The 19,098-nt window shown below is 42.2% G+C and overlaps 1 protein-coding gene across 4 annotated transcripts in view; it reads right to left on the bottom strand.

Moving 5' to 3' along the window:
* Positions 1-19,098, bottom strand: part of KCNMB2 (potassium calcium-activated channel subfamily M regulatory beta subunit 2) — a 245,348-nt gene that overhangs the window by 9,524 nt on the left and 216,726 nt on the right. For all 4 annotated transcript variants that reach the window (XM_087933498.1, XM_087933500.1, XM_026705737.2 and 1 more), the window contains exon 4: positions 6,788-6,983. In XM_087933498.1, the coding sequence (XP_087789624.1) occupies positions 6,788-6,983 (196 nt within the window). The remainder of the gene's footprint in view (positions 1-6,787; positions 6,984-19,098) is intronic.

Below are 19,098 nucleotides of genomic sequence, written 5' to 3'. Positions count from 1 at the left end.
GGTGGGAAGGTAACAGCATTCCATGTGCCGGCCACATGACCATGGAGATGTCTTCAGACAGCGCTAACTCTTCGGCTTTGTAACGGAGATGAGCACTCCCCCTAGAGCCAGAAACACTAGCACGTATGTGCAAGGGGAACCTTTACCTTAATAGTAACACCGACCATGGAGGCTCTATCTGATTGGCTCCATTCTTACTAGAAATCTTCAGACTGATGTTATCCTATGGGATTCACACACTCTAACAAGGATTAACACACAGTTCCTTGTACCATAGACACAGTACATTAACTATAGGAGCAATCCAGATTCTGCTGCTCACCAGCACCACAGGAACATGTAGGGGATGACCAGGCTGACCCCAAGGGAGATGTTGAACACATCATCAATCACGAGTCCTTTCACACCCACAAGAGATCTTAGTTCCACCCATCTTGAATTCCATTGATGCTTATCTACTGCCAATTTGCTTTGATTGTTAGTAGCTCAGATTCTTGTAGAGAGTGTTTGCGTGCTTGCAATAAACCTGCATTCATTTGAACTGCCTTGACTCCTGATTTCTGGATAGAACCGATGTATAGAATCTATCTGGATGATATATACGGTTCACCTTCCCTTAAGCTGTCAGAGAGAGATGGAAATTACATTTACTTCAAGCCCCCTTGAAAGAGGCTTCCTGCTGGGGGTGGTGATGGAAATCATGTAAAATTCAGTATAGGGAGGCACGACAAAATATAACATCTGTAACCCCACTTTGTAAGGGAAGGTAAGTTGTGTATTAGACTCTAGCTAATAGAGAGCTTGTCCCATGCATCTTTCGACTCTGAAAATTGGTTAGTAGTGCCTGAAAGAATTTAACCTAGGAACATCATTACTACACCCAGGTTGCTTCTAACCATTTCCTCCTCCTCCCCCTCCTCCTCCTCCTCCCTCCCTCCCCCTCCTTGGGTTGTCTCCTATTGTACGGAGCAATTCCATCTTGGAGCTGATTTGTGTTAGTAATATGAAAGCAACGAATATTTTAATTCCATCCAAAGACTAAAAGGAAAATATTACCATCAAGGGACACTGCATTAGTAACACTGATTTGCAATTCAGTTTGTACAACGATATGTCAAATAAAGAAAGGAAAAAGGGAAGAAGAAGAAAAATCTTAGCAATGCAAGCATAATCGATAAAACTACCTTACGCTGAAGGCAAAATAACTATACCTGTACTATATTCAAAGGAAGTAACTACTGGGAGGATTAAATTGTGAATACAAAGAGCCAAAACTGATTTGAGATTTGTACAGCTGATGTAGCTGAATAGCTAAGGGCCTGGTTAGATAGTATGGGCAACCAGGTGTAGTTTTTCTCTTAAATAGCCCTAATTAGGAAGCTGCCTGTAAAACTAGCAGCATGATGAAGTTTCCCAGCCATCAGGTTTTTTTTTTTTTTCAGTTGAAGTTGCCAACACAGTAAATAGTTTTCCACTTATGACTGACCATGATATAGATATGTTTTTTTAAAAAAAGAAGCATTTGGAAGCCATAAGTTTTCTTCCTTTGGATCAGGCCATCCATCCAGCAATAATGTTTGCTTTTCTTGAACCAGAATGTTCATGCTTGTCTGTAGCAAAGAAATGATGCTTCTCAACAGTGGCCAACAATTCGTCCATAACCAATCCTCTATTGTCTATGTCTTCCTGGCACGTTATATTTTTAGCAAGAGGCTGTCACTGTTCTGGCCCATTGGCTATTGGCCCCTCCAGCAGCCGAATCAGAGGAGGATGAGGAGGCACGGGAGTTAGGGTCAGCATCGGGGCGATCTGGGAGCTCTGAGCGGGAAGAGGAAGTGGAGCAGGGGTGGGATTCTACCAGTTCAGACAGGTTCTATAGAACCAGTTGTCATGATTCTGTGCAGTTCGGAGAACCAGCAAATCGTACCCCTGGTTGGCCCAACCCCTCTCCACCCTCCCCTCCCCTCCCCTCCCCTCCCCGCCCAGTCAGTCCTTATCGTGCATGCACGACATTGCTGACTGCGTTTTGTATTTTTTCCCCTCCCAACGATCAGCTGTTCTGATGATCAGCTGTGCCGGGATCCCCCTCGCTATTTTACTGCTTTGTCCGTTTTTGCCTCCTGGGCCTCAGGGAAGCCTCCTGGGAGGCGATTTTGCTCCTAGAGAGCTTCCCTGAGGCCCAGGAGGCAAAAGTTGTGTGTGTGGGGGCTGTGCCCCCTTCCCACAGTGCTCTGGGTTTTTTTCCTTCCTGGGCCCCAGGAAGCTTCCTGGGAGCAAAACACGCCCCCCCAGGAGGCTTCCCTGAAGCCCAGGAGACAAAAAAAACCCTAAAACTGGGAGGGTGATGCAAAAAAAGGAGAAGCCACACCCACCCAGTCACATGGCTATGCCCACCTAGCCACGCCCACAGGACTGGTTGTTAAAAAATTTGAATCCCACCCCTGGAGTGGAGCTGACAGAGAGAGAGAGAGAGAGAGAGAGAGAGAGAGAGGTGGAACTGGGCCATTCGTCAGCCCTCAGATGGAGAGTCAACAGCCCCCAGGGCTGGAGGTGGCTAATGAGATAGAGGAGGAACAGCTGGGTCCAGTGCCTGATGCGCAGATGCGCAGAAGGCAGAGGAGAGGAGAGCAGTGGAAATCTGTGTGCCAGTCCTTGGGATGAAAGACCCACCACTGCGAGTGAATCCCCACCCTATCTCTGGGGATACAAAGGCAGGGGACGGAGATGAATAGATGAGGCAGACAACTGTTCATTTCCTAATCAGATGGACTTGTTGGTACCCTGTGGTGAGAGAGACACTTTTTGTGGGGCGCTGCTGGCACTCCTAATTAAAAGAATCTTTGAGTTCACTTCAGAAGGTTTATCGTGTTTGGAAAATTGGATCAGAACAGTAACCTATTGTTCCAGGGGTGGGATTCAATTTTTTTGACAAACCGGTTCTGTGGGTGTGGCTTAGTTGGTGGGCGTGGCTTGGTGGTCATGTTATTGGCTGGGTGTGGCCAACTCAATATCACTCGCATTGAGGCATGCATCTCCTCGCCTGGCCTCTCATGACTGTGTGGATGCTGCCACAGTTGCAAGTGTGAAAAAGGGTCATAAGTCACTTTTTTCAGTGCCATTGTAACTTTGAATGGTCACTCCACACAAGCAAAGTACCAGCAAAGGAAGGGAAAAAAAAACTCCAGAGATATTCCTGAGGCAGGAAGTCTTGTCCTGCCAAGAATGTAATAAGGGTTAACGGAGAGGCAGTTTCTGTAAGCAACACCAGAATGTTTCCTTCCTGCCTTCCTTACAGGATTAGGCCAATAATTTCTTCTAACAACCGGTTCTCCGAACTGCTTAGAATGTTAACAACTGGTTCAAGCGAATAGGTGGGAACCTATAGAATCCCACCCCTGTATTGTGCTACTAAAGGTTAGTCTAGCTTTCTCCACACTACCTGCCATTTCTAGAATTTAACTTCATTCTTTCTTTTCGTTCTCATGGAGAATTTGGATCTGTCTTACAACTAGGCAGAAGCATTGGGTGTGTGGAGGGTCAGCAGCAGAAGCTGGGGGCAATGGAAAGGACAGCAGAAATTTCTCAAATTCTCTTAGGGCCTCCTAAGTGTGCGTCACCACCATGCTGGCCAGGGGAATTTTGGGACTTGAAGTCCACATACCTTAAAGTTGCTGAGGTTGAGAAGCACCATGCTAGGCCTATAACTTCTGCGATTCATCAGCCTAGGCTGGTCAAGAATGGTAGAGATTGTAATGCAACTCATCTGAAGAGCACTATGTGGAGAAGACAGCCGTGACCATAATACCACATGACCAGAGACACTGAGAACCCTGGTGTGCTTGGACCATTAGCCCAGGGGTGGGTTTCTACCAGTTTGGACTAGTTCTATAGAACCGGTTGTTACGATTCTGTGCAGTTCAGAGAACCGGCAAATCGCACCACTGGCTGGCTCCCCTCTTCCCACCCACCCCGCCCAGGAGGCTTTCCTGAGGCCCAGTCAAGGGTGGTATTCAGGGGGTTGGGGGAAGGAGAAGTGGCTTGAGAGCAGAGCTGAACCTTTCTTAGGATTGAAGCTTCTATTTTTCAGTGCAGACTCAGGCAGCAGATTGCAGAAAAGTAGATCTGGGAGTGAAGCTGTGATTCTGCAAGTAGCTCAATCCGCCTGCCTGCTTTGCCTGATTTGGGGTAAAAGTTGCTCTTTTTTTAAAATAAAAAATTCAATCTTTACATATATATTTACAATGTTTACATACAAGCCACACCCAACCAGTCACATGACCGCCAAGCCACACCCACAAATTAGTCCACGGCCACAGAATCGGTTGTTAAGAAATTTGAATTCGAAAGCTATCAGCTTTTCCCAGCTCACAGAGTGATTGCTGAACTAGAACTGGTGTCTTTTTGTGTATGCCAACAACGTCTCACAAAGAAGCAAAATAGCACCAGACCGATGCACAAATCTTTATGCTTGGCAGCAGCAATTATACATCTGCTGACAATCACAGGGACCGGGCTTCCGATTTTGCCCCATCTCAGGCAATTAACTGTCTATGTAGCAAGGACTTTTTGCATCATTGTGTGACTGAAAGCAGATAATGAACAGATAGTTTAGCTGAATGCCATCCGTGCAAAATCAAAGGACCTCCAGTGCCCCTTTACACATGCACAAAAAGACAAATGGCCATCTGGAGGAAAAACGGCGAATACCAGACTGGAAGTGTGACGTGGAGAATATTATTACATAGCAGTCCATTGAAAGTGTGAAATTCTGCATTTGTCACTTCCATTATATTTTCAGCATAAAAGGAAGAGGAGCTGTAGCCCCTATTCTCAAGGCTGTTTTTTTGAGTTAAAAATGTTCTTAGCCTGCATCTAGCATCCTTGAATGGACATCAGCTCTGCTGAAGTGTTGCCGGTCCACCTAAAGGCACTTATGAGCTGGACAAGGCATTGATCTGAGTTTGTGTAAAGCATTTACCAAATTTATTTGAATCAGCTTAGCCTTCCTTTCATGTCTCACTCTAACGGTTTGCTTAATCATGCTCTGTGGAATAAACCACAGTGGCTCTGCCCCATACATCAATCTAGGTTACTTATGGTTTATAAACTATAATGGACTTGTTTCACAAAATACATGAAGCTGAAATCTAATGAAGTATTCATAATTTAGTGTGATGCATGTGCCCCTGTCTGGGTTTGCAAAGGGGGGGACTTTGCTGCAAGGTTATGTAAGTGATTATAGAAGACAGTTTTTTATTTTTGGATTTTTTTAAAAATGAACAAGCCTATATTATTAGGGTATGTTATATTAGGGATGGCATGTGATTTAAAGATGAAAAGATGATTTCTCTGGGTACTTCCTTGAATCAAAAGTTGTGTGAGCCCAGAAAAAGAAGATGGGTTAAAGAGTTCAGTGGTGCAATGTATGTATCAGTGGTGGGATTCATTTTTTTTTTTACTACCGTTTCTGTGGGCATTGCTTGGTGGGCATGGTGTGGCTTGGTGGGCATGGCGTGGCTTGATGGGTGTGGCAGGGAAAGGATACTGCAAAATCCCATTCCCTCCCCACCCCACTAACCTGCTTTCCAGCTCCGTTCTCCTGTGCAGGGCAACAAAAGAAGACCCAGCCAATCAGCTGGGACTAGGGAGGCAGAGAATAGATGGGGGCGGGGCCAGCCAGAGGTGGGATTTGCTAGTTCTCCAAACTACTCAAAATTTCCCCTACCGGTTCTCCAGAACTGGTCAGAACGTGCTGAATACCACCTCTGATATGTATCCACACTCTCTATGGAAGACCTTTTCCCATTCTTTTCTTGTATATTTCTGGAATACCATCTAGTCTAAATCTCTAGGATGAGGCTGTCTATACTTTTACATGCTATATCAGGGGTGTCAAACTCAAAGCCTGCGGGCCGCATCCGGCCCACAGGCTGCTTAAATCTGGCCCACAGGGCCACTGTGGAAATAGCAAAGGATAGGCCCATGGTGCCTCTGGCAGTCAAAATGGGGCACAGGGGGGCTGCGTGTGGCCCGTGCAGGCCGTTTTGGCCTGAATTGCCTCCAACAGCACTTTGCCAGTCAAAATGGGGCACGGGGGGGGGCTGCATGTGGCCCCTGCATGGCCCGTTTTGGCCAGCAAAGTGCTACCAGAGGCCTACTAGGCAGCTGGACGATCTCCCCTCAGAGATGGGATTCAAATTATTTTACTACCGGTTCTGTGGGCGTGGCTTGGTGGGCGTGGCAGGGGAAGGATATTGTAAAATCTCCAGTCAGAGGAGGTATTTGCTGGTTCTCCGAACTACTCAAAATTTCCGCTACCGGTTCTCCAGAACTGGTCAGAACCTGCTGAATACCACCTCTTTCCCCTTGGCCCATGGAGGAGAATTACAATGCTGATCTGTTCATAGAAGAAATCCAGTTTGACATCCCTGACTAGGTAACATCATCACAATGAAATGTCCACAAGAAAACATCCAAGCTTCAGAGAACACCCAGATATTTAATGCTACCCTTTGGGGAAACCACCAAATCACCACAAAGGAATACAGAAAGCTCTAACACTGGTGTCACTCAATGGTTGATTGGGGTTTTGCAGCCCAGATATTATATGCTTTCTCTATCTTTCATGGTGTATAAAGCCAAGAGGACTAGAACTTTCAATTGGAAATAAAATAAACAGTGCTAGGGATTAAATTGCATGTAGGACAATCATGAATCTGGACAGCAATGGCTCAAAAAGAATGAAACACCCCGAATCTCATCCCTCCCATATGGATGATGTTCTTACCTCAGAATTAATCTTGATGGTCTCTTCTGTGTGGTAAAGTAGGTACTTTTGCCCTGAAGAGGAAACATTGACATAGACTTGTAAGCAGGGGTATTGAGAGTTTTTCGAGCACTCCGGGCCACAGCTGAACGAGCAGTTAAAGGTTTCCGTGATGGAGATGTTGAGGAGTGTGCACTGAGTCTCTTCTGTCCAAACACTGGCAAAGAAAGAGGGATGGACAACAGGTCATTTTTGACCCTGGATGCACAGTGATAGTTTGACAGTCTTGCTTTTTTTAGATGCCTTGTATCTCAAAATGTTCTTCTCCAATCATTTTAGGTGTCACAAATATGGAAACTTGACAAGTTACAGAGAGAAAACAAATGGTTGGCCAAATCAGATGAAAGGACAAATATGCCCAGGGGGTGCAGTTTTCAACCATGAACCCATCTGAATCTTATCACCGACACCACAACAAGAATAGCATGGAATTTTCTGCAGCTGACCTGACTGCAAAACACCTTTAATTGGGAATAAACTTTATTTGCTCATTGGAAAACTGAACAGGCCATGAAAACAATAAGTTACCCAGTCTTTAATAAAATGAGAAAAAACTACACATTTCTTGGCTGACTATACTTTGACTAGAAAAAATACAGTATCTTTTAGTAATTTTCAATTTCATTGTACACATGTTGTGCATTGACAATAAAAGTTTGATTGATTGATTAAATAGTAAAATATAAAGTTTGTAGTAGCAACAAGCATAAATCTGGGTAATATTGTAATATTTATGACAAGATCCAGGTACTTGGTCAAATGTTTCCATCATTGAGTATGATCTCCCTGTAATGGAATAATATTCCATTAGAGTTCAGCTAATACCACTCAAATTGTTAAAATGGCAATTTTGTGAGAAATTTAGAATAAACCTCTTTAGAATGTTCTGTTCTCAAGAAGAACCCCACCTGATAAATTTATAGTAAGTTGGGCCACTCCAAATAATGCCATTTATCACAGATGTGGAGCAGCCTTTGAAAACACTTTGCAAAAATGACAGTTAAATACAGTGATATTTATATTAACTATAAATATCATTGTATTGAGCATCAATTTTGTGTGTGAATATGGAGAACAACCTGCCTCACATATGCTAGGTTGCATACAATGTCCTTCAACATGTGTGGAGACCACATATTGGTGAAAGAAAATGCTGTTGTTGCAGCCTGATACTGGGCAAATGTCATTTAGTTTAATCCTACTTATTTTACATATTTTATAATCTATTTTGTACCTATTTTACTTGCTCAATCTTGACTGTTATTGTTCTGACCCAAACCCTTTTCCAATAAGACAAACAATAACCAAAGGGAACAGAAACTTTTTAATGAATCTTACAAATTCCTGGTTAAAAGGCTGCTGCAAACTCATTAACTTTGATAAACACAAACCTTGCCAAAACTGTACAGGAATGCCAAGAATCACAGATAAGAAATATTTCACAACACAAGAGTCTTCAAATACTAACTTAAGATATTGTAATGTCCACAAGGCTGAGTTTCAAAACGTCTTTGCTTCCTACAAAGAGCGTTCACTTCACAGCTGGCTTTTATCTTCTTGAAGGAGGGACCATTACCTTGCAGCCTTACTCCCGAGTTGCCCGTGCTGTTGTTGCTCTTTCCTGTGAGCAATCCTGTGCGCATGCACACTTGGCACAGGCTCCTCGGGAACCTCCTCATTGCTGATGCCAGCCCCCACAATCTCTGAAGGCAGCAGTCCACTCCCTAATGGTCTTGGCCCCTCATCTGAGTCCTCGCTCTCCTCAGCCATCTGCACCTGCTGCCAGCTATTCACAACAGTTATTTGTCTATATAATTTGTATGAGCCACGGTGGTGCAGTGGTTAGAGTACAGTACTGCAGGCTACTTCTGCTGACTGCCAGTTGCCTGCAATTGTCAGTTCAAATCTCACCAGGCCCAAGGTTGACTCAGCCTTCCTTCCTTCCGAGGTCTATAAAGTGAGGACCCAGATTGGTGGGGGCAATATGCTGACTGTAAACTGCTTAGAAGGGGCTGTAAAGCATTGTAAAGAGTCTAAGTGCTATTGCTAAGTGTTGTTGCTAATGCTCATGACATGAATAATTTATTTTTGTATATTTGTATTATACATTCTAATGAGGGAGAAATTCCCTGAAGATGGGCTCCAGCATGAGTCTGAAAGCTCAAAAGACAAGCCTCTAGTCCCAGTGACCGACCTAGATTGGATCTGCAACATTACCCCAAGTCACATACAGTATATTTATCTTCATTTGATTTGTATTGACTTGTTTGTTCCTTCTCTATCCTTTCTTATTAATAAAACAACATAACTTCCAGCATTTTACCACAATGGAGTATTGTCTAGTACAATATTAGGTTACTTCAGTGTTTTGATGCAAAGCATAGAATGTAGATTATTATTTGGTTGCAATGTGAGTGGAAACTGATCATAACTTTAATTGGCAGGGATGAATAATTAAAGATGCCTGAGAATAGGGTGATTTTGAAATATAAATGCTGGGGGTTAGATGGCTTTTTAATGGGATTTTTTCTACAAACAATGAGCAATATGAGATAAAGTCTCATAGTGATGACTGTAGAAGTTACTGTGTTTCTCAGATCAGGGGACTGGAGGGTAAAGGACAGAAGCTCATGCCTCCATTTTGGGATGTGGAATGGTGATTTTCAACATAAGGTTGTTGTTCCCTGTGTTTCCAACTTATACGTTCTCTCAGGTTTTTGTCAGGGTGGTAGGGGTGTTTAAAAATCAGAGCAGGTCACAAAATGATGCCGAGGGGACACCCTGGCAGTGGACAGTGGAATCATGGAAGAGAAGCTGCAAATGTTTTGTTGGGTAGCTGCAGCTCACAGTCATGTAATTAAACTATAATGAAGCTTGTGTGTATGAGCAGGCCTCCAACCTAGTCAGGAAAAAGTAACTGTTATTAAATGTTTATGGAGATTCTCACTCATACAGGTCATGGTTGTCCCAAAATTGCTTTTTCAAAAGGCAACTTGACTTTGTCTTTCTTTGAAGACATTTTGCTTCTCATCCACCAGAGCTGAAGAAGCTTCTTGGATGAAAAGCGAAATGTCATCAAGGAAAAACAAAGCCCAGTTGCCTTTTGAAAAAGCACCTTTGGGATAACAGTTATTATTAACAGAATAACAGAATTGGAAGGGACCTTGGAGGTCTTTTAGCCCAAACCCCTGCCCAAGCAGAAGACCATATGTCATTCTAGACAAATTGCTGCAAAATCTCTCCAGTGATGGAGCACCCACAACTTCTGAAGGCAAGGCGTTCCACTGATTAATTGTTCTCACTGTCAGGAAATTTCTCCTTGGTTCTAGGTTGGATTTCTCTTTGATAAGTTTCCATCTATTCCTTCTTCTCTTGCCCTCAGATGCTTTGGACAATAAGATGACCCCCTCTTCTTTGTGGCAGCCCCTCAAATATTGGAAGACTGCTATCATGTCACTCCCATCTTTCTCTTTGTTAGACTAGACATATCCAGTTCCTGCAGTCATTCCTCATAGCCTTTAGCCACCTAATCATCTTTATTGTTCTTGTCTGCACCCTTTCTAGAGTCTCAACACCTTTTTTTTTCTGGTGTTGACCAGAACTGTATGAAATATTCTAAGAGTAGTTTCACCAGTGCAGTATATAGAGATACTAATGCTTCAAGTGATCTTGATACTATTCCTCTCTTAATTCAATCTAGAACTGCAGTGGCTTTTTTTGGCAGCAGAAGCACATTGCTGGCTCATATGAAAGTGATTGTTCCCTAGGACTCTTACATCCCTCTTACAGTTACTCATGTTGAGCCACTATTCTAGAGCCATGGTGGCACAGTGGTTAAAATGCAGTACTGCAAGACTAACTCACTGCTGACTCCAGGAGTTCGATTCTGAGCGGCTCAAGGTTGACTCAGCCTTCCATCTTTCCAAGATTGGTAAAATGAGGACCCAGATTGTTAGGGGCCATATGACTATGTGAACTACTTAGAGATGTCTGTAAAGCCCTATGAAGTGGTATATAAGTGTTATTGTATATAGGCATGAGCAATAAATCAGCTTAATTAAATTTGAATGTGTGGTCCTAATTCTTCACACCTGACATTTGGTGACACAATAAATGTCAAATACAGCTTTATTCCTCAAGCTTAGATGGATTGGATTAATTTATTATGCCAAATTTGTTTGAAACGAGGTAGGCTATTTTGTGCTTCAATGTATTCTTGAGGCATAAATCTCACTCATTTTAATAGGAGTTTTTTCCAGGTAACAGGGCATAGGCAACTTATCAGGAATTAAAGCCTTTGAACTGAATGGGATTTACAACTAAGTTACATTGCTTAGAATTCATTAACCATAGAGAGTTGGGGTATAAGAAAGGCTGAGCACCAAATAATTGATGATTTAAAATTGTGGTGTTGGATAAGACTGTGGAGAGGTCCTTGGACTGCAAGGAGCCAGTCAAATCAGTCAATCCTAAGAGAAATAAACTCTGACTTGTTTTTTGGATGGACAGACACTGAAGCTGAAACATTTTGGCCACCTAACGAGATGAGAGGACTCATTGGAAAATACCCTGATGCTGGGAAAGGTTGAAGGCAAAAGGAGAAGAGGACAACAGAAGATAATAAGATAATATCATAGATGCAGTGAACATGAATTTGGGCAAGCTCTGGGAGATAGTGGAAGACAGGGCACCTGGCATGCTGTGGTCCATGGGGTTGCAGAGAGTTGGACATAACTTAGTGACTGAACAACAACAATACAGGAACTTTTGGGAACATCTACCTGATCTCTATATTTGAGATCCCCTCCCATTCAAAGTATGATGCAGTATTTGACATGACAAGATTAATTCTGTTTACTCATGATAGTGAAGTTATCCAATTAAAACCATAGGATCGAGGATCGCATGATTACCTAATTGACTTTGCCGGAAGGAGATCACTAGGTAATCCAAGGGCTGTGGAGCCGAGTGGGAAATTAGCAAACTATCTTGGGAAAAGGCGATGCCATCTACTTTCATATTCTTGCCTATATGAAGGTCTCTGTGAAATAACCAGCGCTCAAAGTCAATTGGCAGAAACTTTACTATGGGTTTTCCCATGCACTTCATTTACTGAGCCATTAGTCCTGTTGTTTGATTTGCAAATGTAATCAACGCATGGCCCATTAAGTCACTGCCTTGTTTCAGCTTGCCTAGTTGGAGAATGTGACAGTTGAATCGATGTTCTTTGTCTTCCCCAAGAACGTTTTCATGTTGACTGAGCTAAAACTCTGGATAGGAGTGTGAACTATTTCTCTCCTTTCCAAATAACATGAATGTACAATTTGAAAACCACTGACCAAAGCACTGACCCCTTGCATTAGAATACAGGAAGTTACATCAGCACTGAAAAAAGTGACTTATGACCAGCCCCTGTACTTACAACCATTAATAGCATCTCCATGATCACATGATCAAAATTTGTATGCTTGGCAACTGGTTCATATTTATGATGATGGCAGTGTTCTGGGCCGCGGTGGCGCAGTGGTTAGAATGCAGTATTGCAGGCTATTTCTGCTGACTGCAATTTGGGAGTTCGAATCTAACCAGGCTCAAGGTTGACTCAGCCTTCCATCCTTCCGAGATGGGTAAAAGGAAGAGGACCCAGATTGTTGGGGGAATATGTTGGTTCTGTAAACTGATTAGAGAGGGCTGTAAATCACTGTAAAGTGGTATATAAGTCTAAGTGCTATTGCTATTATGGGATCGCCTTTTGCAAGCTTCTAACAAGCAAAGTCAGTGGGGAAGCCAGATTCAGTTAACAACTGTGTTACTAACTTAATAGCACTTGGACTGATATACTGCTTCACAGTGCTTTACAGCCCTCTCTAAGTGGTTTACAGAGTCAGCGTATTGTCCCCAACAATCTGGGTTATTCTCATTTTACCAACCTTGGAAGGATGGAAGGCAAAGTCAACCTTGAGCCACTCAGAATCGAACTGCCGAACTGCTGGCAGCTGGCAGTCAGCAGAAGAAGCCTGCAGTACTGCACTCTAACCACTGTGCCACCACAAATCACTAATAACTGCAGTAATTCACTGAAGAACTGTGGCAAGACATGTTATAAGATGGGGCAAAACTCATTTAACAATTGTCTTAGCAGAAATTTTGGGCTCAATTGTGCTTGTAAGTTGAGGACCTTCCATGAAGCACACCATAGAAACCCAATTTGTTGGTCCTGGCAGGCCCATTTTGGGTAAACATTGTGCTTTGGAGGGTATATAAGCTACTCCCACAGCTGGTAATCCCTCCCTCCATATCAAATGAAATGAAATTAATTATTCCAGTAAATTAGCAACCAAAATAATAACTGGTTGTTTCATCTCACACCATCTCACACATTTCTTGTCATCCAAATAAAAACTAGGCTATGGAATCAGAGTGATGACAACCCTGTAATTATCTCTGTTTCCAATATCTTCTGACATGCTCACTATTAGATGAAAAATCATGAAGTGACTTTTAGTTCAGGGAAGCTCTTGCTGTAGCAAATATTTTCATTGTTAAGGTGCCCAGAATTTTCTACTGTTTTTCTTGCCGGTTGGAAGATTATGTTTGGCATCTGACTGGTCAACTCACTCTGCTTTTCTTGCATTGGGCAATAGGAGAATGGCAAATAATTTTTTCAAGAAGAAGAACAAATATTAATATTGTTTCCGGTTAGTCTATTTGGACCTCGTAGATTTACTACTTGTCTTGCTATTGTGGCTGATGAATTAAGTTTTATTTAAAAATATGTTATGCGGTAGCAAACTTTATTATCAGCCACTATATTAAGGCAATTAAAAACAGGAAGGTTTTCAGATTGAGCTTGGTTCCTGATCTTGTAGGGATTCATCCACGCAATTTTCTTGAAAGTGATATTCATTCATTCATTCATTCATTCATTCATTCATTCATTCATTCATTCGAATTCTATAACTGTCCATCTCAACAACTGATTCTATGGCTTCTCTTTTCTTTTTTACTTCCAAATGTAGTTAACAACCTTGGACTTCCTAGGTGGCTTCTAAGACCTAATCAGGGCCAATTTTATTGATCTTCTGAGATTGGTCAAGGTTGCCACCTATTTGGGCATAACACATCAAGGAAACCAACAGATTCCAAAAAAGGAAAATAGATGTTGCATATAATCCATAATGACTGTATGATAGGTAAAGAAGCCAACTGAAACTAAAAGAGACGCAAGGAAGAAGCCATCAAAAAGAACCTAAAACCTATACCACAGTTTTGCTTGCCCATTTCAGAAGACATATCACCAGATCCAGAAGAAGACAACAAAGCTCCACAATAGCAATAGCACTTTGATTTATATAGCGTTTCACAGTGCCTTACAGCCCTCTCTAAGTGGTTTACAGAGTCAGCATATTGCCCCCAACAATCTGGGTCCTCATTTTAACAACCTTGGAAGGACGGAAGGCTGAGTCAACCTTGAACCAGTCAGGATTGAACTGCTGGCAGTAAACAGAGTCAGCCTTCAATACTGCATTCTATGCACCATGTCACCACGGCTGCACAACAGTGAGTCATCTAACAAAACTAAATCTGTCCTTCTAGTCCAGGAATCACTAAATCTGAAATCTATGAGCCATATTCAGGGGTGAGATTCTACCAGTTTGGACCAGTTCTACAGAACCGGTTGTTATGATTCTGCACAGTTCGGAGAACCGGCAAATCATGCCCCTGGCTGGCTCTGCCCCTCTCCACCAGCCCCTTCCCTCCCCTCCCAGTCAGTCCTTATCACGCATGCCTGACATTGCCGAACTGCGTTCTTCCACACCTAGTCAGGTATTTCTTTTTTCCTCCTTCCCGACAATCAGTTGTTCCAATGATCAGCTGTGCTGAGATCCCACTCGCTGTCTTACTGCTTTGCCCAGGAGGCTTCCCTGAGGCCCAGGAGGAAAAAAGGGCAGGTGAGTGGGGTGAGTGGGTGCTGCGTGCCCCTCGTGTTCTGGTTTTTGGGACCCAGGGAAGCATTCTGGGAGCAAAAACACTCCCCCAAGAGGCTTGTATGAGGCCCAGAAGGCAAAAAAAATGGGGGGGGGGGTCCTGCAAAAAAAAAAGAAGAAGAAGAAGAAGCCATGTCCACTCAGTCACATGGCACACCCATCTAGACACACCCACAAAATCGGTTGTTAAAAAATTTGAATCCCACCCCTGCCCATATTCCACAGAATATGTTGTTCCATATGAAAATTTCTGCCCAACGCATTCAGAAACCATTAAAAGAATTCGATGTATAGACTTTGGAAGATTTTTGAACATTTCAAGAATACTGACAGGAAATTTGAGGCTATCCAAATTCAGTGTTCATACGAATATTATAAAACAAATAGACACATAACACCTGTGGCCCTCGACTTTCAACCGTTTGTTTAGCGACCATTCAGAGTTAGAGTGGCACTGAAAAGAGGGACTTATGACCATTTTTTTCACAATTACAACCGCGGCAGCATCCCCATGGTCACATGATCAGAATTTGGATGCTTGGCATCTGCCTCATGTTTATGATGGTTGCAGTGTCCCGGAGTCATGTTGACACTTTTGCAACCTTCTGACAAGCAATGGCAATGGAGAAGCCTGATTCACTTAACAACCGGGTTACTAACTTGACAACTGTAGTGATTCTCTTAAGAACGGTGGCAAGAAAGGTTGTAAAATGGGGCAAAACTCACTTAACAAATGTCTCACTTAGTGTTTTGACCAAGGCTTTCGAGATCGTAATTACACACACCAACCAAAGTACAAAGAACTTCAAGAACGAATCTGAACCAAACAAATGACTTTGCTTCCTGCAAAGGTTTCATCATCTTTGCCTGTCCTTTATATTTTATGGGAGGGGCAATCACCTCCCAGCCTTACTCCCAAGTTGTCCCTTTTGTTTCAGCTGTTCTTGCCTTCTAGCAGCTCTGCGCACACGCACACTGGGAACAGGCTCCCCTGGGTCCTCTGCCTTGCTGCTGCCAGACTCCAGAGGCTCCGGAGGCAACACCCCACTCCCAGATGGTCCTGCCCCATCTCTGCATCGGATGCAGGACCCTCGTCCGAGTCGTCTCCAGACTCCCCGACTTTCTTCCCCACTGTCTGATTCCACTGCTGTCTGCACAGGCTGCCGGAGAACCACAACACTTAGCTACAGAAATATTGGGCTCAATTGTGTTCATAAGTCGAAGAATACATGTGCAAAGTGTCTAGTACATTTTATATACAGATGAAATATTTCCTGCTTTGCCATTCATCCACACCATGTTCGCTGGTAAAAGGAGGATTTTCAGATGGTACAAATGGAAAGAAATCAAAGAGCAAGAAAATAGTATCCAGTATCAAAAATTATGGCCTGCTTTAAAAACAACAACAACCCCAGAGAATATTGCTAAAGAGAATCGGACTTTGGGGTTGCTTTCACTGGTATTTCCTTTGGATCAATAGATTTTACTACCGAATGTAATTCATTTTATGAGCAGTTCTCAAGCCATCGGGAAAATAAAAGAAGCCAAAGAACGGGTCGACATTTCCTTCGAGATTTGCAATAAGATGATTGAGGTAACAGAGAACGAAGCTTGTATGAAAATCATTTAGGAGATTAAGGAAGCTCAGTATTTTTCCATTACTGTTGATTTTTACATCTGATGTCTCTCATGCAAGATTTGTGGTACATCCCTTTTAATAGCGCCTCAGTAAACAAAATGAAAGAGCAGGAGAATAAATACTGCTTTACAAAGCCTTGGTAAGGCCACATCTGGAATACTGCATCCAGTTTTGGTTACCACATTACAAAAGAGACTTTGGAAAAAGTGCAGAGAAAAGCAATTAAGATGATTAACTGGACCCAACTGTTCTTCCTCTTCCTTATCAGCCACCTCCAGACCTGGGGGCGGTTTGCTGACTCTCCCTCTGAAGGCTGACAGAGGGCCCAGGCTCCATCTCTGTCCCTCTGCCAGCTCCATTTCCTCTTCCCCCTCGGAGCTCGCAGGTTGCCCGGATGCTGACCCTGACTCCCACGCTGCCTCCTCCTCCTCCTCCTCTTCCTCCTCCTATTTGGCTGTTAGAGGGGCTGGCAGCCGACAGGCCACAACAGATATGCTGTACAGGTAGTCCTCGACTTACGATCTCAATTGACCCCAACATTTCTGCTGTTAAGTGAGACATTTATTAAGTGAGACTTATTCCATTTTACGACCTTTCTTGCCACAGTTGTTAAGTGAATCACTGCAGCTGATAACTTAGCAACGCGGTTGTTAAGTGAATCTGTCTTCCTCATTGACTTTGCTTGTCAAAAGGTTTCAACAGGAGATCACCTTACCCTGGGACACAGCAAAGGTCATAAATATGAACCAATTGCCAGGCATCTGAATTTTGATGATGTGACCATGGGAATGTGGCAACCGTCGTAAGTGTGAAAAACATCAATTTTTAAAGTGCCGTTGCAACTTTGAACGGTCACTAAATGATAAGTCAAGGACTACCTGTATTGTTTTAATGTTTTATATTGTTGTTTTTATTGATTGTAAGCTTCTTAGAGTCATTGCAAGACAAGTTGGGCATCCTATAACTTTAATAAATACATTAAACAAATTGAGACTACAGCATACACAATGGTGATTGGGGTTTTTGATGCTGCTAATAATCTTCATGTAAGAAATACGATACAAGTTTTAAAAACAAGACCTTTGTTATTGTTTTGTTCCAACACAACTTTGATGGGTTTGAACCACATGAATGTGGTCAGGGCCATGCTAAAATAGGATGGAAGGTGGAAGGCTTGACTTTATGATAGCATATTTTTGTTTTTATTTTGCTTTTTCTAAGAGCTCTGTGTCTCCTTTAACTATAAATTTAAATTATAAGTATATTCTTTTTATTATTTATTGTTAATACTTCATTAATGTACCTATAAAAAATATGCTTCAAATTTTTCATTGCCTATTTCCATTGAGCTGGGACTAATACATATTTTCCATATAAAATATCACTTTGAATAGTGCAAATTTGAATAATGTGAGCATTTGAGCATGATTAATTAAATTTAATTAATTTCTGGGGCTTTCTTAGTGAGGAAAACTGGTGTGAAATTGCAATCAGCATTCTTCCAAAGAAAAATGGCAAGGAATATTGCTGGCTAGCATTAGGGACAGTTTGTTCTTTTTTTTTAGCAGAATAATTGCCTTTTTGAAATAAAGTTTTTTGAGGTGAGCCTATTCAGCACTTATTACAGGAGAAGAGCAGGAAGAGCTGGAGGGAGGAGTTAAGTATGTCTTTAGTTTAGAGTCGTTATGTTCCCACAAGTGGTCCAAGTCCAACTCCCTTGTGAATTTTAGTTGATTAGATTAACGTTAGGCTCAAAGAATCAGGATCATCTGTTAGATTGCAGAATAGAAGATTTATTCAAGCCTACTGTATACACAACAATCTAGTCAACTAAAGTTCAACAATAAATTGACTCCAGATAAGGGTCAAAATAGGGAACGTCCTATCAAATTCTGTACACCAACAGTGGTATCCCCCAAGGCAGCATTCTAGGACCAACTCTCTTTATACTCTACATAAATGACCTCTGTGATCATATTAAGAGCAACTGCGTTCTTTCTGCTGATGATGAAAGCTATTCAACACCACTGACAATACTGATACCTTCAAAATGACCTTGTCTATGTGTCAGAATGGTCAAACAAATGGCAACTTCAAATGTCAACAAACAAATGCACTGTCTTACATATTGGCAAAAAAAATCAGAAAATAAAATACAAGCTGAATGGTCAAGACCTTGTTTATAACCCCAACTATGTCAAGGACCTTGGATTACTCATCTCTAATGACCTAAGTGCTAGAGCCCACTGTAACTACATAGCCAAAAAGGCATTAAAAGTTGTTAACCTAATCCTGCATAGCTTTTTCTCTGGTAATATTACACTACTAACTAGAGCATACAAAACATTTGCTAGACCAATACTTGAATACAGCTCATCAGTCTGGAACCCATATCATGTATCTGATATTAACACAATTGAAAAAGTCTAGAAATATTTCACAAGAAGAGTTCTCTGCTCCTCTACTCATTGCAGAATACCTTTTGCTACCAGACTTGAAACTCCAGACCTAGAAAACGAGAACTACACCGCCTTTGGTCCGATCTAAATATAGTATATAAAATCATACATTGCAATATCCTACCTGCAAATGAATACTTCAGCTTCAACCATAACAATACAAGAGCAAACAATAGATACAAACTC

This window comes from Pseudonaja textilis, chromosome 4, assembly GCF_049901715.1.
Source record: "Pseudonaja textilis isolate UNSWEBS1 chromosome 4, rPseTex1.2, whole genome shotgun sequence".
Taxonomy (NCBI): domain Eukaryota; kingdom Metazoa; phylum Chordata; class Lepidosauria; order Squamata; family Elapidae; genus Pseudonaja; species Pseudonaja textilis.
Note: the sequence above shows the minus strand (reverse complement) of the source record. Positions and strands in the feature narration are given on the sequence as shown.